The sequence below is a fragment of the Odocoileus virginianus genome, chromosome 7, assembly GCF_023699985.2.
Source record: "Odocoileus virginianus isolate 20LAN1187 ecotype Illinois chromosome 7, Ovbor_1.2, whole genome shotgun sequence".
Classification (NCBI taxonomy): domain Eukaryota; kingdom Metazoa; phylum Chordata; class Mammalia; order Artiodactyla; family Cervidae; genus Odocoileus; species Odocoileus virginianus.
The window spans coordinates 33865129-33882957 of record NC_069680.1 but is presented as its reverse complement, the minus strand read 5'-3'; the positions used below and the strand labels follow the sequence as shown (position 1 = coordinate 33882957).

Below are 17829 nucleotides of genomic sequence, written 5' to 3'. Positions count from 1 at the left end.
GGACACTTGTGTTCTATGTAAAATATGGTTAGTAACAACCATTCCCGGGAAGGTTGTGGGAACTGGATGGGATCCCTACTGTAAAGCACCTACAGAGTGCCTGGCACACAGTGGGAGTGAAGGTCACATCAAGCTGTTCCTTAAAGCCAATCATCACTCCAAGCTAGTCCTGGCCCTGAAGATAGCATCAGCTTGATCAGCACTCTCAAGTGCTGGAAGGCCCAAGGGAAATTGTATCTTACCTGGGTGCTCTGTCCACTTATCCTACTGAGCATGAATGAATGCTCAGAGGTTAAGGGTTATATTGGATTTTACTTACTGTTTGTAAAAAAATTTTAAAAACAGCTTCTGAAGCACCCAATTATTGTCCGCAGTTTTGGTGATCAGACCTCTGGGCTCTGCAGGAACAGAGGTCCCTGACCACAGGGGTGTCTTGAATTGGCAGAGAATGGGCTACTCTTCATGAAGTCGTGCAAAGACAGAGCTGAAAGATCCTTGGCCTGGTCATCTTTAGCTCCATCATTTTTACAGATGGGGAAACTGAAGCCAAGAGCCATTGCAGCAGGGCAAGGTTATGCAAGAAGTCGATGGTAAAGCCCAATCTCTTTACCCCATAACCAGCAGCCCAAACTACAAGGATTAGTACAGCCTCCCTCAAATGGGATCCAGAGGCTCATAGATTCAAATCCCAGGCTGATTTTTACCTATGTGGGCACCTGCAGTTTTCTAAAAGGTCCACATCACATTCTAAACTGGCCATATGACTCTAAAAATATTAGGAACCACAGATTGAGACGAAAATAAAATGATTCATGCTGAGGGGAGGGAAGGGGAAGTCCCAAGGTCAGGGTTGGGATGGTGGTATAAAACAGAAATCAGAATTGTTTTTGTCAACCCCTTCTCCATCCCTTCCACCCCCACACCCCAGAATTACGGAACTGTTCCGAGTTCCCCAAAAGGCCATGGTCTTCCGTTCACTCTACCCCCACGCAGGTAAATCCTCCTGCTGCTGCTGCTGCTGCTAAGTAGCTTCAGTTGTGTCCAACTCTGTGCGACCCCATAGACGGCAGCCCACCAGGCTACGCCGTCCCTGGGATTCTCCAGGCAAGAACACTGGAGTGGGTTGCCATTTCCTTCTCCAGTGCATGAAAGTGAAAAGTGAAAGTGAAGTCGCTCAGTCGTGTTCGACTCTTCGCGACCCCATGGACTGCAGCCCACCAGGCTCCTCTGTCCACGGGATCCTCCAGGCAAGAGTACTGGAGTGGGTAACTGGCAGAGAAGTTATCTCCTCCTCATCATCTGAGGATCTGATTTCTTAAAGGCGGTGAAGTTCTGAGAGGCAACGCCAACGTTGCAGCCAAACTGCAAACAGGTGGCCCTTTGAGTAAGAACTAACGTCGTTCGGGTTCTGCTGATTACCTCCTCTCTCATGACAGGCACACTAGTAATTGAGGGGCTTGCACAGCGACCTTTGTTGGAAACCCGAGTGTCTATTCCCGCAGGGGTCCTGACCTTGGCCAGCATGCTTGATCCTGCCGGTGCAGTCGGGGCTGCTCCTTTCGTGAGTCTCCCTCAAGGTGCCCTCGGGGTGGTCCCGGGACAGCCCGCCCAGCTAATGCCCCCAAACCTTCCCCGAGGCCCCTCGGCACCTCCCCTACCCTCCCGGGCGTGCCAGGGGCTGGGCGGGTCCGTCAAGGTGACAAGACGCCATTGGCCAGAGTTGGACGAGAGGCGGGGAGGGGCGGGAAGAGGCGGGGGCGGGGCGAAGAGGGAGTAATGAGGCTGTGCCATTGGCTGGAGCGAGGCGAGGGGCGGGGAGGCTGGCGAGGGGCGGGCCTGACCCTCCAAGTCCTGGAGAACCGGGCAGTAGGCGCTGCGGAGGCATCTCGGGTGACTTCGAGGGCAAGACACCGGCTGCGGGCTCTGCACTGCGCGATGAGTGGTCGGTGAGTGATGCACTGGGCACCCGGCCCCGCGAAGCTCCGATCTCCCTCCACCGCGCGAGCCCAGGACCTGGCCCAGCCAGGGGCTCTGGAGTCTAGGCACTTGTGCCCTTGGCTGCCTCGTGCTAAGTCCCCTCCCTCTGCCAGCCTGGCACTTTCTGGGCCTCGGGTCCACCGCTGAGAGTGGGCACTGCGCCAGGCACCCGCTCCAATGAGAGGACATTTAAGGAGCTAAAACCTGAGCAAAGCAGGTGCGCGCGTGGCCGCCGGCTACATCTTTGCCCACCTTGTCTCTTATCTTGGCCGATATCCTAGCATCATTGATCTTAGAATTGGGGGGAGAGGCTTGAAGTGCCTCTGGCACAACCCTCAGATTTCATGGATGGAAGACCATGAACACCGAGATAATAGCAGCATCAGGGCCTCACAATCGCTATTTACAGAGGATTTGCCTGTTGTCAGACCTGTGCTAATAGTTTTAGCACAATATGCTTCTCACACTTCTCACAGTCTTGATACTTTCAGTGTCCCCATCTTCAGATGAGAAAACTGAAGTTTGAAAAGTTACAGTGTTGTCTGGTTTTACCGAGATGAGTCAGGGGTAGGGTCAGGATTTTTAGCCAGGGTTTATTATGCCAGATTTCTTTCATTTCCCCCACTGAGTTCAGCCACCCTGTTGCCCCGTGCTCCTGACTCTGTCCTGCACTTCCCACTCTGGACAGATGCCTTTGTTTTATTAATCTGCAACAGCCCTAGGGGAGGGCTGTGTGTGATCTCTCGCACCAGGATCAGTGCCAGGCCAGTGACAGTGTTTTCTTAAAACACTGAAAAAGCTTTAATAACCCCACTTCACAGAGGAATTAAGTAGGATCAGAACAGGTGAGGGCTGGGATTCTGGAATTTGAGCCCAGAAATGGTGAAGGACAGGGAAGTCTGGCACGCTGCAGTCTATGGGGTTGCAGAGTGGAACTTGACTTAGTGACTGAACAACAATTTGGACTCTAAAGCCATGTGCTTGCACTTGCAAGAAGGACCCTACCAGGCTTCTCTGTAGTTTAACTGCTCACAGCACGATCAAGATTTGTTGGCAGAAGCCATGAGTAAACAATAACAACAACTAAAACGCAGATCCGCCTGCCTCCAACTCCCTTGAGTAATTCCTCAGCTGATGCCAGCAGGGTGGGAGGTGCTAAGGAGAGGAGGGATGAAGGGGGGGGGGGGGATGGGAGGGAGAGGGGAAGAAGGGAAAAGAAAAGAGAAGATGAATGCCTTAGCCCTAGGTCAAAAAATTGCTGCCCAGAAGTTGTTATGGGGTGTGTTTCACCGCTGTCAGTACATTTTCATTAGTTTTTGTCATTATCCCCTCTGTGCATAATGCTGGTGGTTCAAAACTTTGCAAGGAAAGTAAGATTGAGACCACAGATTAAAGTGTCAGTGTGGAAGCAAGGGTTGGGGGGGAGGGGCAATGAGGGGAGGTGAGGGGGTGGGGGGCTGGGGGTGAGGGGGGTGGAGCTGTATTTCCACCATGAGACTCCATCAGGTGGCCTGGAGAACAGAGTGAAGGTCCAGAGTCCCCCTGGGTCAGGGTCAGCTGGACAATGACCCGTGACAACAGAATATAAACAGAACTCAGGCATGTGTTACAGTTCAGGTTCTATAAATGCAGAGGCTCAAAGGGGAGGCTCTGACTATGGGAGCTACCAGAAAGCACTCTGGACTGGGCCCTGTTTTGAGAGTGAGTTCAGCTAAATACTGTGGCTCATAGATGCTCCTGCTGAGGACCGTCATCCTCTCTGAGTACCATGTTCCCATATCAGAGCCTCGTTGTCCCTCTGGAGCCCTGGACTCCCATTCAAACTTCTACTGGGAACTTATGTTTATCATGGGTGAAGCCCATATGAAGCCCATCTTACCTGTTCCCTCATTCACCTTCACAGCAGTCAGTGATTCAGCTGAGGAATCTGAAGGTCAGAGAAGGAAAGGGATTTGCCTAAGGTCACACAGCTACAGAATCCCAGTTCAGTTCAGTTCAATCATTCAGTCATGTTCAACTCTTTGTGACCCCATGGACTGCAGTACGCCAGGCTTCCTTGTCCGTCACCAACTCCCAGAGCTTATTCAAACTCATGTCCATTGAATCGGTGATGCCATCCAACCATCTCATCCTCTGTCGTCCCCTTCTCCTCCCGCCTTCAATTATTCCCAGCATCAGGGTCTGTTTGAATGAGTCAGTTCTTTCTCATCAGGTGGCCAAAGTATTGGAGTTTCAGTTTCAGCATCAGAATCCCAGAGCAGAGCTCTAAATCCAGATCCTTGCAAAGGCTGGTGGTTATCCTGCCGCAGAGGACACTGAAGAAAACATTTTCAAATTGTTTTAAGGTAAATCAAAATCAAATAGGAAGTGGCTGCACTTCCTGAAGCTTCAGCAGATTTCTCACTCTTGTTAAAGGGGAACTTGCAGTTGGTTCCCTCCCTTTTTTGGCTTCTGACCTCCTTCCCCAGGATGCACTGCTGAAAGAGATTTGGAGCCCCTTCCCCTTACCTTGGGCTTCTCAGGTGGCTCAGTGATAAAGAATATGCCTGTGGTTTTAGAGACGCTGGCTCGATCCCTAGGTTGGGAAAATCCCTGGAGGAAGAAATGGCAACCCAGTCCAGTGTTCTTGCCTGGAAAATCCCATGAACAGAGGAGCATGGTGGGCTATAATCTTTGAGTTCACAAAAGAGTTGAACACAATATTAGTGACCCAACAAGAACAACAGTAACAGCCTTGCCTGACCCTGGGGGGTAGAAGTGAAGGTGTCATACAGCCCCATAGCTGCAGAGCTGGGAAGAGACCTAAAGACACTCTTTTCCAGCTGCCTGGCTACAATCCTGGCTGAGCTAAGGCCCAAGAGATGCAGCAGCGTGCTGAAATCATGTACCAAGCTGATGCCCCAGCAAAGCTCACACCTGCCTTCTCTCTGGGATGCCCCCTTGTCTCCTCTCTCTTGTTGTGACACATTTCGGAAGAAGTTCTTAACATGGGACCTAGGGATCCAGGGGCACATGGGTAAGGGTTTACAGATCCCCTGCAATGGTATGCAAATCTCGTGTGTGCCTGTGTGCACACTCACGCACACTGGGCATTTTTCTGGAGAGAGTGTGTTAAGCTTTCAAGAGACTCCAAAGGGCTCCATGACCCATGGTTCTGAGCTGAACCGTGTCTTGCAGGAAGCCGCCTTCAGCAGCTGCATGCGGTACACAGGTGTGGTGCAGTGTGTAGCACTGGCTGGGGAGGAAGGGCGAATCAGGGAGCCGGGGGTGGGGGCAGCAACAGAGAGCATCAGTGCTGCCCCACAGCACTTGGCACTTAATAATCGGAGGGCCTGGCCCTCTAACCCCAGGCCAGCGGGATATTGGTCAGTGATCATTCTGAGTAGCTATTTGGCCCAAAAACACGGCTGCAAGGATTCCTGTTTCTATGAGTGCGTGCTCAGTTGTGTCTGACCCTTTGTGACGATATGGACTGTAGCCCACCAGGCTCCTCTGTCCATGGGATTCTCCAGGGTAGAATACTAGAGTGGGCTGCCATTTCCTCCTTCCTCCTTCAGGGGATCTTCCCTACCTAGGGATTGAATTCTCATGTCTCCTACATTGGCAGGCAGGTTCTTTACCACTAACGCCACCTGGGAAGTCCTCTTGTTTCCTTAGATTTCTTCCTCCATAGGCCAGGGGTGGGTCCAGTTTGAGGAGGGAGAGGTGTGTGTAAGGACTTTGGCCAGGGAGTATGTATGTGTGAGAGGGAGCAGGAGGATTGGAAGTGCTTTCTTGCCCCAGGTTGCCATGTTTTGAAAGCAAGGACAGAAACCAGAGATCTGGCTGCAGGAGTCTGGGTGTAGCACCACTTGTAGGTGGGAGCTACCAGAAAGCTTATGAGGAGGGCCAGGCTGCCCAAGTGCAGAGGGTTCGGCTCTTCAGAGGAAGGGCAATGGTGTCACGGAGGCCCGCGTGTTGGGATGGTCTGAGGGAGAGAGCTAGGGGAAGCCCAAGGTTTGGGGGATGAGAGGATACAGTGAAGGTGAGCCAGGGTCAGAGGATGGACCAGGAGAAGGCAGTGAGTAGAGGTGCCAGTGACTCTGCAGTGGACGCTCCTGCTCTGCTCGACTCCAGCTGGACTGCACAGTGTCCCCCTGGGCTTCCCGTCCACCAGGCTTGGGGCGGGGAGAGTGTGGTCAAGCCCAGGCTGGGGGTGGGGATGGAGGAGAGAGGAAGAGCCAAGACATCAGTGTGGAAGGGAATGGGAGCTGCAGCTGCTGTGTTCCTGCTCACCACCTGCATCCCAACAGCTGACTCTCTTGGCAAAAATCTGTTGCTTGGGAGTGGCCTGTGTCTGGCCAGACCCCCTATCAGGGGCAGCTGGTACCAGTAGGCACTACAGCTTCTTCCTTGGCCAACTTCCTGCCATTTGCTGGCTAACAGGTGCTCTCCAGGGCCCATTTAAAGGTTCATTGTTTTCCCTGCCACCTTCCTGCTGGCCCTGGCTGGTGATCGAAAGTTGTAGCCTTGGGCTGCAGGACATGGGACTCGGGCTTCCCAGGAATGCATGGCAGTGTCCCAGCACCTGCTGTCTTCCTGAGAACCTCCTTCCTCCTTCTGGTCTGAGCAGCCTGGGCTCAGAGGCTCCCAGTCGTGCCCCTCACTCCCTGTCCTTTTTCTTTGGCTCATCCTGCCTTCCCGCTCCTGTATTCTTGCCTGGAAAACTCTATGGACAGAGCAACCTGGTAGGCTAGTCCGTGGGGTTGCAAAGAGTCAAACACAACTGAGCACACACACAAAGAGGAACATCAGAGTCAAAATTTTATAAGATGTAGGAACAGAGGTTACCAAGCATTCAGATTTCACAAACATCCTCAGAACATTTTAATTTGGACACTGATAACATTTTCCATTCTGCCAAGTGAGGACAACAATGACCATCTGTTGTTGCCAAAAGTTTATGAAAGAGGGGGCATTGTGGGCAGCGCATCATCTTGAAATAAAAGGCTTTCAAATGTAGTGGGTTTAGCCTCAGGAAAACACCACTGCATTAGCCTTCTTTTTCTGCTTCAGACCTTGGCCCATAGGAAGTGGGCTATGGTGATGGCCTGAAGAGCCATCTGCCTTCCCTCGTGATAACCGGCTCCACAACTCCCAAAGAGGAAAGTGGTCCAAACCAGGCAGCTGAAAACCTTCAGTGTCCTTTGTCCCAAATGAAAGGCCAGGGACAATGGGGAGGGCAGGCAGCCGGCCCACTGTCCTCACAGCCCCTCCTCACGGCTGGCAGAGCAACCACTGAAGTGCAAAACGAAAACAATTCACTGCCTGTTCACTGGGACAGGTAACCATGGCTGGCTTGCTGCCCTGGGGCCCTTCCTCTGGGGACAGGGAACCCTGGCAGCAGCCTGAGTCCTTGGATTGGGGACGGAGCCTCCTCCAGCCAGGGAAGCAAGAGTAGAGGCCCGTTCTGTGTGCCCTGGGGCCTGGGGGAGGGGAGCCAGCCAGGACAAAGAAAGCTGGACTCCCCAGAGCCACAGAGCTTGGCCTGACCAGCTGCATCTGTCACTCTGCGCTTTGCAGACTGCGCCAGGGTGGCGAGCCAACCCATCCTCTCCCCGACTCCATCCTCGACCACAGTGGCCCGCTTTAATCCGTTTGTGTATTAGGCTTCTCCTAGGGTTTTATTTAAAGATAAGATCATGCTTTTTATAAAAGGTAGAAAAACATTCCATTGGAGATTCATTAAGTCCTGCCCAATGCATGAGGAGAGTGAGTGTTTAAGGGGAGGCTTCAGGAACTTGTTCCAAATAGAGAGACATCTCCATTGACTTTCTTCCTAGGCATGTGTCCCTACTCTCTCTCAAAGCTCTTATTCAAGTTATCTATAGGATGCCTCTTAGGTACCCAAGCAGCTCACTTGCGAACTGGAGAAGACACTGGGAATGAAAACTGTCTCAACCTCCAGTCGGGTAAATGAGGCACAAACGTGGTATCAACATTTGGAGTGGAATTCTGAAAGTGACCCCAGAGCTCAGGTCTGGAATGCAAGGAGATGAGATTTGCCAACTTGGGAGTCAGGGGATGAGACATGTAAGAATCAGAGACCATGAGACTGGCTTCAGGCCATATGCATGATGGATGTCAGAGGACCCAGCAGTATCTGGTTCTCTCAAAGAAGAGAAGATTGTTTTTCCCTGGGGTAGAGCTTCCTGCCCTGTAAGGCTCAGGCCTCGCCTGGCAGTTTGGAAGCAGCTTTGTTGCTTCCCCAGCCTTCCTCACTTCCCTCCTCCCCTTACTTGGGATGGTGTCCTCCATTCTCTTTCTCTGACACAGATGCTGTTTACTCAACAAGCCACCTTCTCCTTTCACTTCATTCTATGTCATCTAGGATCCTTCTGCAATTTCCTCCTGATTCCCTCTGAGCTGCCAACCCCAGCTGATGTCACCCAACTCCAGCTGGAAACCCTCAGCTTGTTGATTGTGTCCTTTAAATAAGCAGGCTCTCTAGGGTAAAGTGTATTCCAGAAGCCCAGTGCACACAGCATCTCCTTTGTCATGCAGCACAGTAATATCCAGAGATGGAAGACCCCCTGGAGGAGGGCAAGGCAACCCACTCTAGTATTCATGCCTGGAGCATCCCATGGACAGAGGATCCCAGTGGGCTACAGTCCTTGAAGGTCCCAAAGAGTCAGACACGACTTAGCAATGAGCACACACGTGGACAACACCATGGATGGAGGCTCCCTGCCACCCACCTCACCTTCAGCCAGAACACCCCCACCCCTCAATCTAATCTGCATAAATATTCCATTTGAATGAAGAGTTCCACAGCTGAGAAAATTTCTAACTCAATGGAAATCAATATTCTCATTGTACAGATGGAAAAATCAAGACCCAGAGAGGAAAAAGCATGCAACTAAGCTATATGGGTTTTTAGCAGCTCCCAGCCCAGAACACTTTAAGAAGCATCTTCTATTAATAACTAATCCTATTTATAAGATAATTCTTTTAGAAGAGAATTCCACTTATAAGTGTCCCTACTAAATAGAGCAAAATGGGCACATTCCTCACATGCTGTGGGAGAATGAAAGCACGAAGTGTTATAACTGTCATGTATCTGCAAGTTTTACATGTATGTATACATGCATGTGTGCTAAGTTGCTTCAGTCATGTCTAACTCTTTGCAACCCTATGGACTGTAGCCAACCAGGCTCCTCTATCCATGGGGATTCTCTAGGCAAGAATATGGAGTATGCCCTCCTCCAGGGGATCTTCCCAACCCAGGGATCAAACTCGCATCTCTTGTGTCTCCTGCATTGGCAGCCTGGTTCTTTACCACTAGCACCACCTGGGAAGTTAAAATATATGTATATATTCATTTTTAATTAATTTATTTATTTTAATTAGAAGCTAATTACTTTACAATATTGTAGTGGTTTTTGCCATACATTGACATGCATATTCAATTTAATTGAATTATTTACTGCATTATAATAAACTAGATTACCCTGCAGTAACAAATCCCTGAAACAGAGAGGTTTATTTCTCTTCCCCCATCCACATCTGTTGTGGATTGGCAGAGGCCTCTGGTCCCCCCGAGATACTCTGGGACCCAGGCTGACCATCAGGAAGCTATACTAACTGGGTTATGTGGCTTTCTGGGTCACCATGGCAGGAAGCAGGAGAGCTGCAGGGTCACACACTGGCCCAGATGCGCTGGCCCGGGAGTGACACACAACACTTCTATTTGCAGAGCTAGTCACATGGCCCCATGGCTGCAAGGGGCTGGGGAGTGGGAGCTATCACGCGGTCATTCCAGGGGCAGTAATTGTCTCCACCACAGTCACCCAACTTTAAATGTGAACTATGGTCTGTAAAAATCCAGATTTCTGACTTCTCATGAAACACCAGAAAAGCTGCCCTGCCGGAAGAAGAACGTGTCCCCAAGCCCCCATAGGCTCCACTGACCAATGTCCCTCAGCCAAGTCACGTCCCTGACCACTAGAGACCTTTACATGATTTATTCCGGCTGTGTATACACAACTCTGGGAAAGCTGACTTTGGGGGAACCTCATGAGGCTTTCTGTACTCATTCAATAATTTAACAGCCATTTATGGATCTCCTGCAGCATCCAGTTTTTGTGATCTGTACTGGAAACAAGCGGTGAGGCATAAAAGCAGCATCTCTGCCACATCAGGCTCCTGCCCTCCTGGGAGAGTCAAAGCGAGAGGCAGGTCCTGCGGAGGAGAGCGGGGCACGGGTGCTGGGCCAGAGAGGAGCTGATGGCTGGAGGAGGGGCCTGCTCTAGGAAGGGCTTCCTGGGCAGCTAAGGTTAGGGTCTAGGATGAGGATGATGCTGGCTTCTGAGACAGAATGGCCATAAAAGCCCAAAGGGAGGACAAAGCCTCGGACCCATTAGGGGACCTGAGAGCAGCTCAGGCAGGCTGGAGCAAGAGCAGGAAGTGGGGAGGAGTGAGAGAAGCTGGCTGCAGAGCAAGGCATGAGGAAGAAAAAGCTCCTCGGGTTATTTCTGGGTAAATCCGCCCTTCCCACTATGAGCTTGCTTAAAACAAGACAGTTGGGTCACTGACCCAGCAGAAACAGGTTTGACTGAGAGACTCAGCCTTGCCCTGGGCTGAAGCCAGCTTCTGTGTTGGTAGCATTTAAGGAAGTACCCGGAGAGAGAATCTGGCAGATCACTTTTTCCACAGGAGGGCTGAAGTGCTGAGGAACTGAAACCCTATTTTTAAATAGGCCAAGGAGAATGCCACTGGAGGCCCCCAGCTCCAGGCCCCCACGGTGCCAATGCCCTGTGCCCTACGGATGCAGGGCCGGCTGTTGGCCACAGCTGGGAGCCTGCCCCATCTGTGGGCCAGTTTGCCACACTGGCAAGACCAAGGCAGAGGGGAGCGGTTTAGGGGATGATTCTGATGTCACTGGGAAGCTCACCACCCTCAAATCATTCTCCGTCTCCATGCCAACTGTGTATCCCCTGCCTCCGGCAACGATGCTCAGGGCTGATGGGGCCACAAGAAGGCTAGCTCTTCTTGTTTGTGGGAGGATCAAGCCAGCAGGAAGACAGTGTGCTGGGCTAGCTGGGGTCAGCACCTAGGGCACTGTGCAGTGAGGTCCTCCATGAGACAGCAGCTGAACGGGATCTAGGCCCCACAGCAGCACTGGCACACACACAGGTCAGGAAGATGTGGCTGAACCAGGCTTGTGTGAACAGATGTTGGGTTTTGTCTGTGTGTGTGAAGAAGCCAAAGGAGCTCCACACTGTGAAAGACATGCTGTGTGCCCTCCCAGGTCTGTGCCACCTCCCAGGGTCACTAAACCCCTCATTCCTAGCTGCAACTTGGGAGAAGGGGTACAGAAGCACAATCGAGGTTAGAGCGTGTGTGTGTGTGTGTGTGTGTGTGTGTGTGTGTGAAGCTGCCTTAGAGCCCAAAGCACAGGGGGCGTTGATAAAAGAGCACTTGGCCAGAATGATGCAGAGACAGAAAAGAGCAGGAATCTATGTGCAGGATGCCAACAGGATAGAGAAAGCTCTAGCAGGTTTACCCTCCATGAAAGGAATCCCGGAGGGCTTGGGAAGCTCCACAAACATTTCCAGGTTGTGAATGAGAAGAGACAGTTTCATGGATGAGTCTATGAACAACTCTATAGGTCAGAAGTTACTTCATTCACCAAAGAGAAAATGAAGGGTCTGAGGGTTTAAGTCACTGTCAAGATCAGTATAGAGAAGGGGCTAAAAGACCAGAATCGAGGCGCTAGATGCTTGTGATCAGTGACTTTGCCATTTACTCACTGGGAATCTTATGTGAAGCTATGTAACTTCTGTCCCTGTTTTCCCATCCGTGAAATGGGTATACGATGGTCCTTACCTCATAATTGTACTGTCAGGAATAAATAATTCATAGAATACGCTCAACAGCCTCCAGCATGTAGTGAATATGGTACCAATCAGCCTGTCACTAAGAGGGCTGGCCCAGGTGTGCTGACTCCAAAGGCAGCAATGGGGCAACCACCCCAGGATCCTTGGGGATGGACAAGAAAGGCTTGGGGTGACTTAGAGGTTTGAGGGAGCCGTCAAGGTAGAAGACATCATTCAAGGTGTCCTTAAAAGGAAAAGAGAACATAACCTGAAACAGGAGATTGATCTGGTTTCTAGGGATTGTGAAGAGGTGTGGGGGAGGGGGCTGATCGGTAGTTCTGATCTTGCCCTGCCTGGGCTGGCACATGTGGGTGCGGGGTCCCGTTAAGTCCTCTGGGTCTGACACTTTATGCACTCCTGCCTGGGGATGGGGGCTGAGGTGAAGTAGGAGTAGGAACATGGTCTCAGGCCTCTACACCAAAGCTTTGGCCCCACGCTGGCTGTTGCTCCTCCTGGCTTACTTGTCTGTGGGCCCTTCCTTTTCTACCTAGCAGGTAACTTCCAAGTCTGCAGACAAAAGGAGAAGATGAAGGAAGATTGTCCCCCCAGTTCTCATGTGCCCATCAGCGACAGCAAGTCCATTCTGAAGTAAGTCACTGTACGCAGAGAGGGGCCTCCAGGCCTGCCATCCCCGTGGCCACGCCCCTGCCTTTGTGGGAAAGGATTTTGGGCACATTTAATAGGTATGATGATGGGCCTGCCCCAGGGACAGTGATGGGGGCACTTCTTTTTGAAGTCTTTCTCTTTGGAGATCAAGGATCAAGGTATACATTTGACCCCCACCTCCTAGGGCCCAGGAAAGCAGGAAAGTGTGACTGCCTACTGTGACTCTGCAGAGGTGGCATTTAATTTATTTAAAAACTAAAGCAATCCTAAACTCTTATTGTGTTAAACAGTTCATGGAAAGAACCCTCAAAACTGATGTTAAGTTTTTATTGAAAAAGTATATTTTATTCACATTATGATTTAGTTCTGCTTCTTTTTATTTTATTTACTCCCTGCGTGTCTCATAATTAAAAAAAGAAAAACTGTTTGGGAAACTTCCAAGTTCACTGCTGAACTAAAGAGAAAAAAATCATTTTTTTTTTTCCATTTTATCTTGCTTTCCGAGTCCTGAGTCCAAATATTTTCTAAACTTGGGCAGTTCCTGTCTGTTGTCCTGAAGTCAAACCAAGTCTCCTTAAAATGCATTAGCTTTTACTGAGGACCTGGCCCCTAGGATCCTCCTACTGGAGACCCTGAAAAAACAGTGCTGCCTACAAGATCATTTTCCTTATTTAGATTTGTTAATAAGAACAATGTAACAATATTAATGTCATTTTGGGAAAGTCATAATAATAACCCTAATGTGATGAATTATATGTTGCGTGCATTCTAAGTCACTTCAGTCAGAGATCGAACCCCCATCTCTTACATCTCCTGCATTGACAGGCGGGTTCTTCACCACTAGTGCCACCTGGGAAGCCCACTTATATGTTATGCATATATATACATATATATCCTATTAAGTATGTGCTATATATACATTCTAACGAAATTATATTCAGTGTTTACGCCCTTAGAAGCACAATGAACATGCAATATTGAATCCTGCATTGTTAACGCCATTAAGTTGTAAAACCTTGCCAGTTACCGTCATCACACAGGGCTGCACACCAGAGCAGCAGAGTGTGTTTTGCTCATCCAGGCCCTAGATTGCTTGAGTGTGGGTGAAAGCACTGCCTGAGAGGTTCTAGAGCCTCTCTTTCCAACAGGGAGCCACCAGCCACAGGCTGTCAAGCACATAGCCTAGGCTGAAAAGGTGTAGTGAATATAAAAGAAGCTCCAAGTGGCAAACATTTCTTACAAAATAAAACAGTGAACAAAGTCTCATTAATAGTTTTTACATAGATTACATGATAATATTTTAGATACATTGGGTTCAATAAAATGTGTTATTAAAAATAATTTCCCCTATTTTATGTCCTTGGTAATATGACTAGTGTGGTGATTTAATCCATGAGTTGTGTCCAACTCTTTTGCGATCCCATGGACTATAGCTGACCAGACTCCTCTGTCCATGGGATTTCCCAGGCAAGAATACTGGAGTGGGTTGCCATTTTCTTCTCCAGCGGGTCTCCCCAAGCCAGGGATTGAACCCGGGTCTCCTGCGCATCTCCTGCCTACAGGCAGGCAGGCAGATTCTTTACCACTTGACCACCAGGGAAGCCCGATATGGCTACCGGACAATTTAAAATCATGTGTGTAGCTTTCATTTCATGTCTATTGGACTGCACTGCCTGCAGAGCCCAGCTTGGGTGCAGCAAACTGGAGTCAGCTTCTCTGTGCCACACCTCAGCCAGGACATAAGCTGTGCTTTCCCTTCATTCTGGGGAGAAAGCGTTTGGATACAGTCGCCTTCCTGGGGCCTTCAGGATCTTACTCTTGGAGCTGTCACCCTCATCCCTTGACCACATTCAGAAAGTCAGGAGGAGGAAGAGACAGACATCTCTGGTGGGACTCCCAGAGCAGCCACCCCAGACCCTTATAGGAAGTCATATGGTGGAAAAAAGCAAGCTGCCAATTATCCAAGTCCAAGTGATTTATTCTGAGGAGGTGACTCAGAAGTAAAGTATAGAGAGATTGTCAGGAACTCTTATCTATAACAGTGAAATTGTGCAAATACCCTCGAAGTACCACAATGTGACCTGGGCCCCTCTGTGAGTTTTGCTTCCTTCTCAGCCCCACCTCAGGCTTTCTAGGAGTGATGGCATGTGAAACTCCCTAGAAGATTGAAAGGCATGTGTCTGATGGCAAAGTCTAGCCTCTCAATGGAATATATACTGTTGGCAAAATGTGTACATTATGCCCATTTTACAAATGAGGAAACTGAGGCCACCAAAGCCAAATGCCTTATCTAAGGGCCGATCACATTCCAGGATCACATGTGTGTCTTTACCTTTTTAGGTCAGAGCTCTTAAGCCTGCTGAAAACCTACAACTGCTACCATGAGGGCAGAAGCTTTCAGCTGAGACACAGAGAGGTAAGGCCCATTTCTCTTCTTTTTCATAAGGTCACCATATATCCTGGCTTGCCAAAAAAGACTTTGGCAAGTCTTTTTCTTGGCAACTGCTTTATATCTGTTAACCAAGGGTAATTCTTTATACCTTTTAACCAAGTGAAAGAATATTTCCTTCACTTTAAGTGTCCGGTAACGATAATGAATTGTAAGGTCTCCCATTCTCTGAGTTGGGGACCAAATTATCTCCTTTGAGGTCCCTGCAAGTGTGCTGAGGGTCGGACCATCCCCGAAAGAATGCAGAGCCGATGTATTTCACGACATGGGTCTTCTCCTTCCTCCTGGGAGTTCTGTCTCAGTGAAGGTCAGGATTCTGGTGTTTGAAATCTTTTGAGATTCCACCCAGCCCAGTCCTTCCTCAGCCCATTCTCCATCACAGGGCCCTGGTTTGCCCAAATTCACAGCAATCCAGGAATAAAAGCAGAGCCACTCTGCTTTTCAACCAAGAGGAGAGCCTTGCAGTGGAGGAGATCTCCCCAGATGATGCTCAGAGGGCCAGGCAGGTCCAAGCGTGAAAGGCAGGGTGGGCGTGGGGAGAGAGGACCTCGAAGAGGACATCAGTCCACTGGCAGGCCACTGCTGCCTGTCAGATCCAACCCAGGGTGGCTCCATGGAGTTATGAGACTGGGACACCCAAACCCTTGCTGATTTTTCAAAAGAAGCTAAATATCTGGAATTTCATGTGGAATTTCCAAACCTTGAAACACTATGTGAGCTAAACAAAGCACATCTGGAAGCTGAACATAGCCCATGGGCACCAGCTGGACTCCAGGGAGTGACCAGCATGGCCAAGGCTCAGGGAACCACTTACCAGGCAGATTAAGTAGAGGTGGTCTTACCACAATCCAGAACTTCCAGATCTGTCACAGGGGAGCCCTGGTCAGGATATTGGGATAATTTGAAAGGCCAAATGGGAAGTCTTATCATGATTAAGCTTTATTTTGGGGGTTACCACGGTTGAGATCCCCTGGACAAGGAAATGGCAATCCACTCCAGCATTCACACCTGAAAAATGCCATGGACAGAGGAGTTACATGGCGGGCCATAGTCCATACAGTCACAAAGAGTTGGACATGACAGAGAGACTGAACACAAGGTTGAGATCGTGTTGGCTCTTGGACTTTCTGCAGCCCATCAGTGTCTGAGAAAGGCCAGCAGACTCTTCCCACCCTCCTTTCCTCGGGCCTGCTGAATCAGAAACTCTTTCAACCTCACAGCTGTTTTGACAAGTCCTCCAGGGAATTCTGGTGATGGCCAAGTTTGAGAACAGCTGATCTAAGAGCTTGATCTTGGCACTTGGGATTCCCCAGAGCATTCCCCTCTGTAGGAAAAGCTGAGTGGGAAGAGGGACTGGGAAGCCCCAACCCTGTTTGTGTGATAGGACAGTCCCCGTGGAGGACTAGAGGACCCTGCATCAGGAAGAGGAGCTCCTGACGTTCCCCAGAGGCAGGAAGTTAACATCCCACAGGCAGAGATTTTCATTTTTCTAACCCTAAAGCAGGTGCGGATCTCCTTGGAGCTGGAAAGTACTTTTCATGAAACTTCTGCAGCTTTAACCATCCAGGTGTGCCAGCCTGAGGGAGTGTATGTCTTTGGAGGTGACCGCCACCATCGAGACAGGTCACTGGCTTGGGAGGCAGGGAGTTCTAATACTGAAATGCATGACTGGTTCCTAGAGCACCACGTCTCAGAGTGACTCACCCACCACCCAGTGTCGGGGCCTCAGATGGCTCACCTGGGACCTTCTGGGCCTCAGAGACTCGCTGTCCTCAGAACTTGCTACAGGGCCACCTGAGACTGGCCTCTCCTGACCCTGCAGACCCCAAGGGCAGGACAGACAGGAGGAGCGAGGCCTCAACTCTATTCATTGTAGTCCTAGAACTTGATGAGGGAGGAGGGGCCATTTTCCAACAAAGAAACCAAGACTCTTCAAATCTCTGGTCCAAGATGACACTGAAGTAAGTCAAAGATGCTGGTGTGGCTCCAAGACCTGAGCAGAGAAGTGTTTAATAGAGTGATAGCATGGTCAGCATTAAGCTCTGGAGGGCTTTGGAGGTCTCTATTGAGGATGACTCACCAGATCTTAGAGACTCAGAGAGCTGTTCATTACCTTTGTTCCCCAGGCTCTATCCCTAACCTAAGCAGAGGGCGCTCAGCATCGGGTACCCATGGAGCAACCTCAGCCTGGCTGCTACGGTTGGGGACCTTCTCTTCCACTGTCTCATCTGCAGTCCCTTGAACTTGGAGAGATGAAATATGTCAATGGGCAGGGGCCGCACCTGGAGCAAGCGTTTCCCTGTGAACTTTCCCCAGCTTCTAAAGGGCTAGGAGCATAGGATTCCCAGCTCAATAGGCTGAAGCACTAGCTTCCTTCATTGAAAACCTTGCCTTTAGGATAGGATAATTCTGCTTGTTTTACAATGAAAAGTGTGAATAACCAGGAGCAATCTGAGCCTTTTGGAAAAATAGCAAAACATTTTAACCAGGCTGGTTGGTGCCTCTAGAGAATAATGGACCACCAGGAAATGCCAGTGGGCAACTATATCACTGCTGACATTATGAGCTAGAGGCCTTAGGGCCCTGGGGTCACTGGGTGTGGTGTGCGGCCAACTTCCAAAGCCAGCCTCCCACCTTGCCCAGCGCTCAGCTCTAAATGGATACAGAGCTCCCCCTGGTGGCCTGAGCGCATATCACACCCAGTGTAGGACCTCAGCCTCTGAGCCACTGGAGCGTGCTTCAGTATCGGAAGGACCTTCCTCCACCAGGGGTCCCCTTCCCTCTTAGAATGATCCCCCTTCCCCTAAGGCCTGAAGCCAGGAATGACAGGCGTTGACAGACCACCCGTGTTCCCTGGGAGTTGCTGAGTGCTTTCCAGCC

General features: G+C 50.2%; 1 protein-coding gene across 5 annotated transcripts in view; it reads left to right on the top strand.

Moving 5' to 3' along the window:
• The first annotated feature begins 1837 nt into the window (after positions 1 to 1837).
• The window catches only part of RASSF4 (Ras association domain family member 4), a 34313-nt gene continuing 18321 nt past the window's right edge, over positions 1838 to 17829 (top strand). For 3 of the 5 annotated variants that reach the window (XM_070470549.1, XM_070470548.1, XM_070470550.1), the window contains exons 1-3: positions 1838 to 1946; positions 12386 to 12482; positions 14841 to 14916. In XM_070470549.1, the coding sequence (XP_070326650.1) occupies positions 12421 to 12482; positions 14841 to 14916 (138 nt within the window). In that variant the 5' untranslated portion in view covers positions 1838 to 1946; positions 12386 to 12420. The remainder of the gene's footprint in view (positions 1947 to 12385; positions 12483 to 14840; positions 14917 to 17829) is intronic. The other 2 variants (XM_070470547.1, XM_070470546.1) reach the window with 2 other exon arrangements.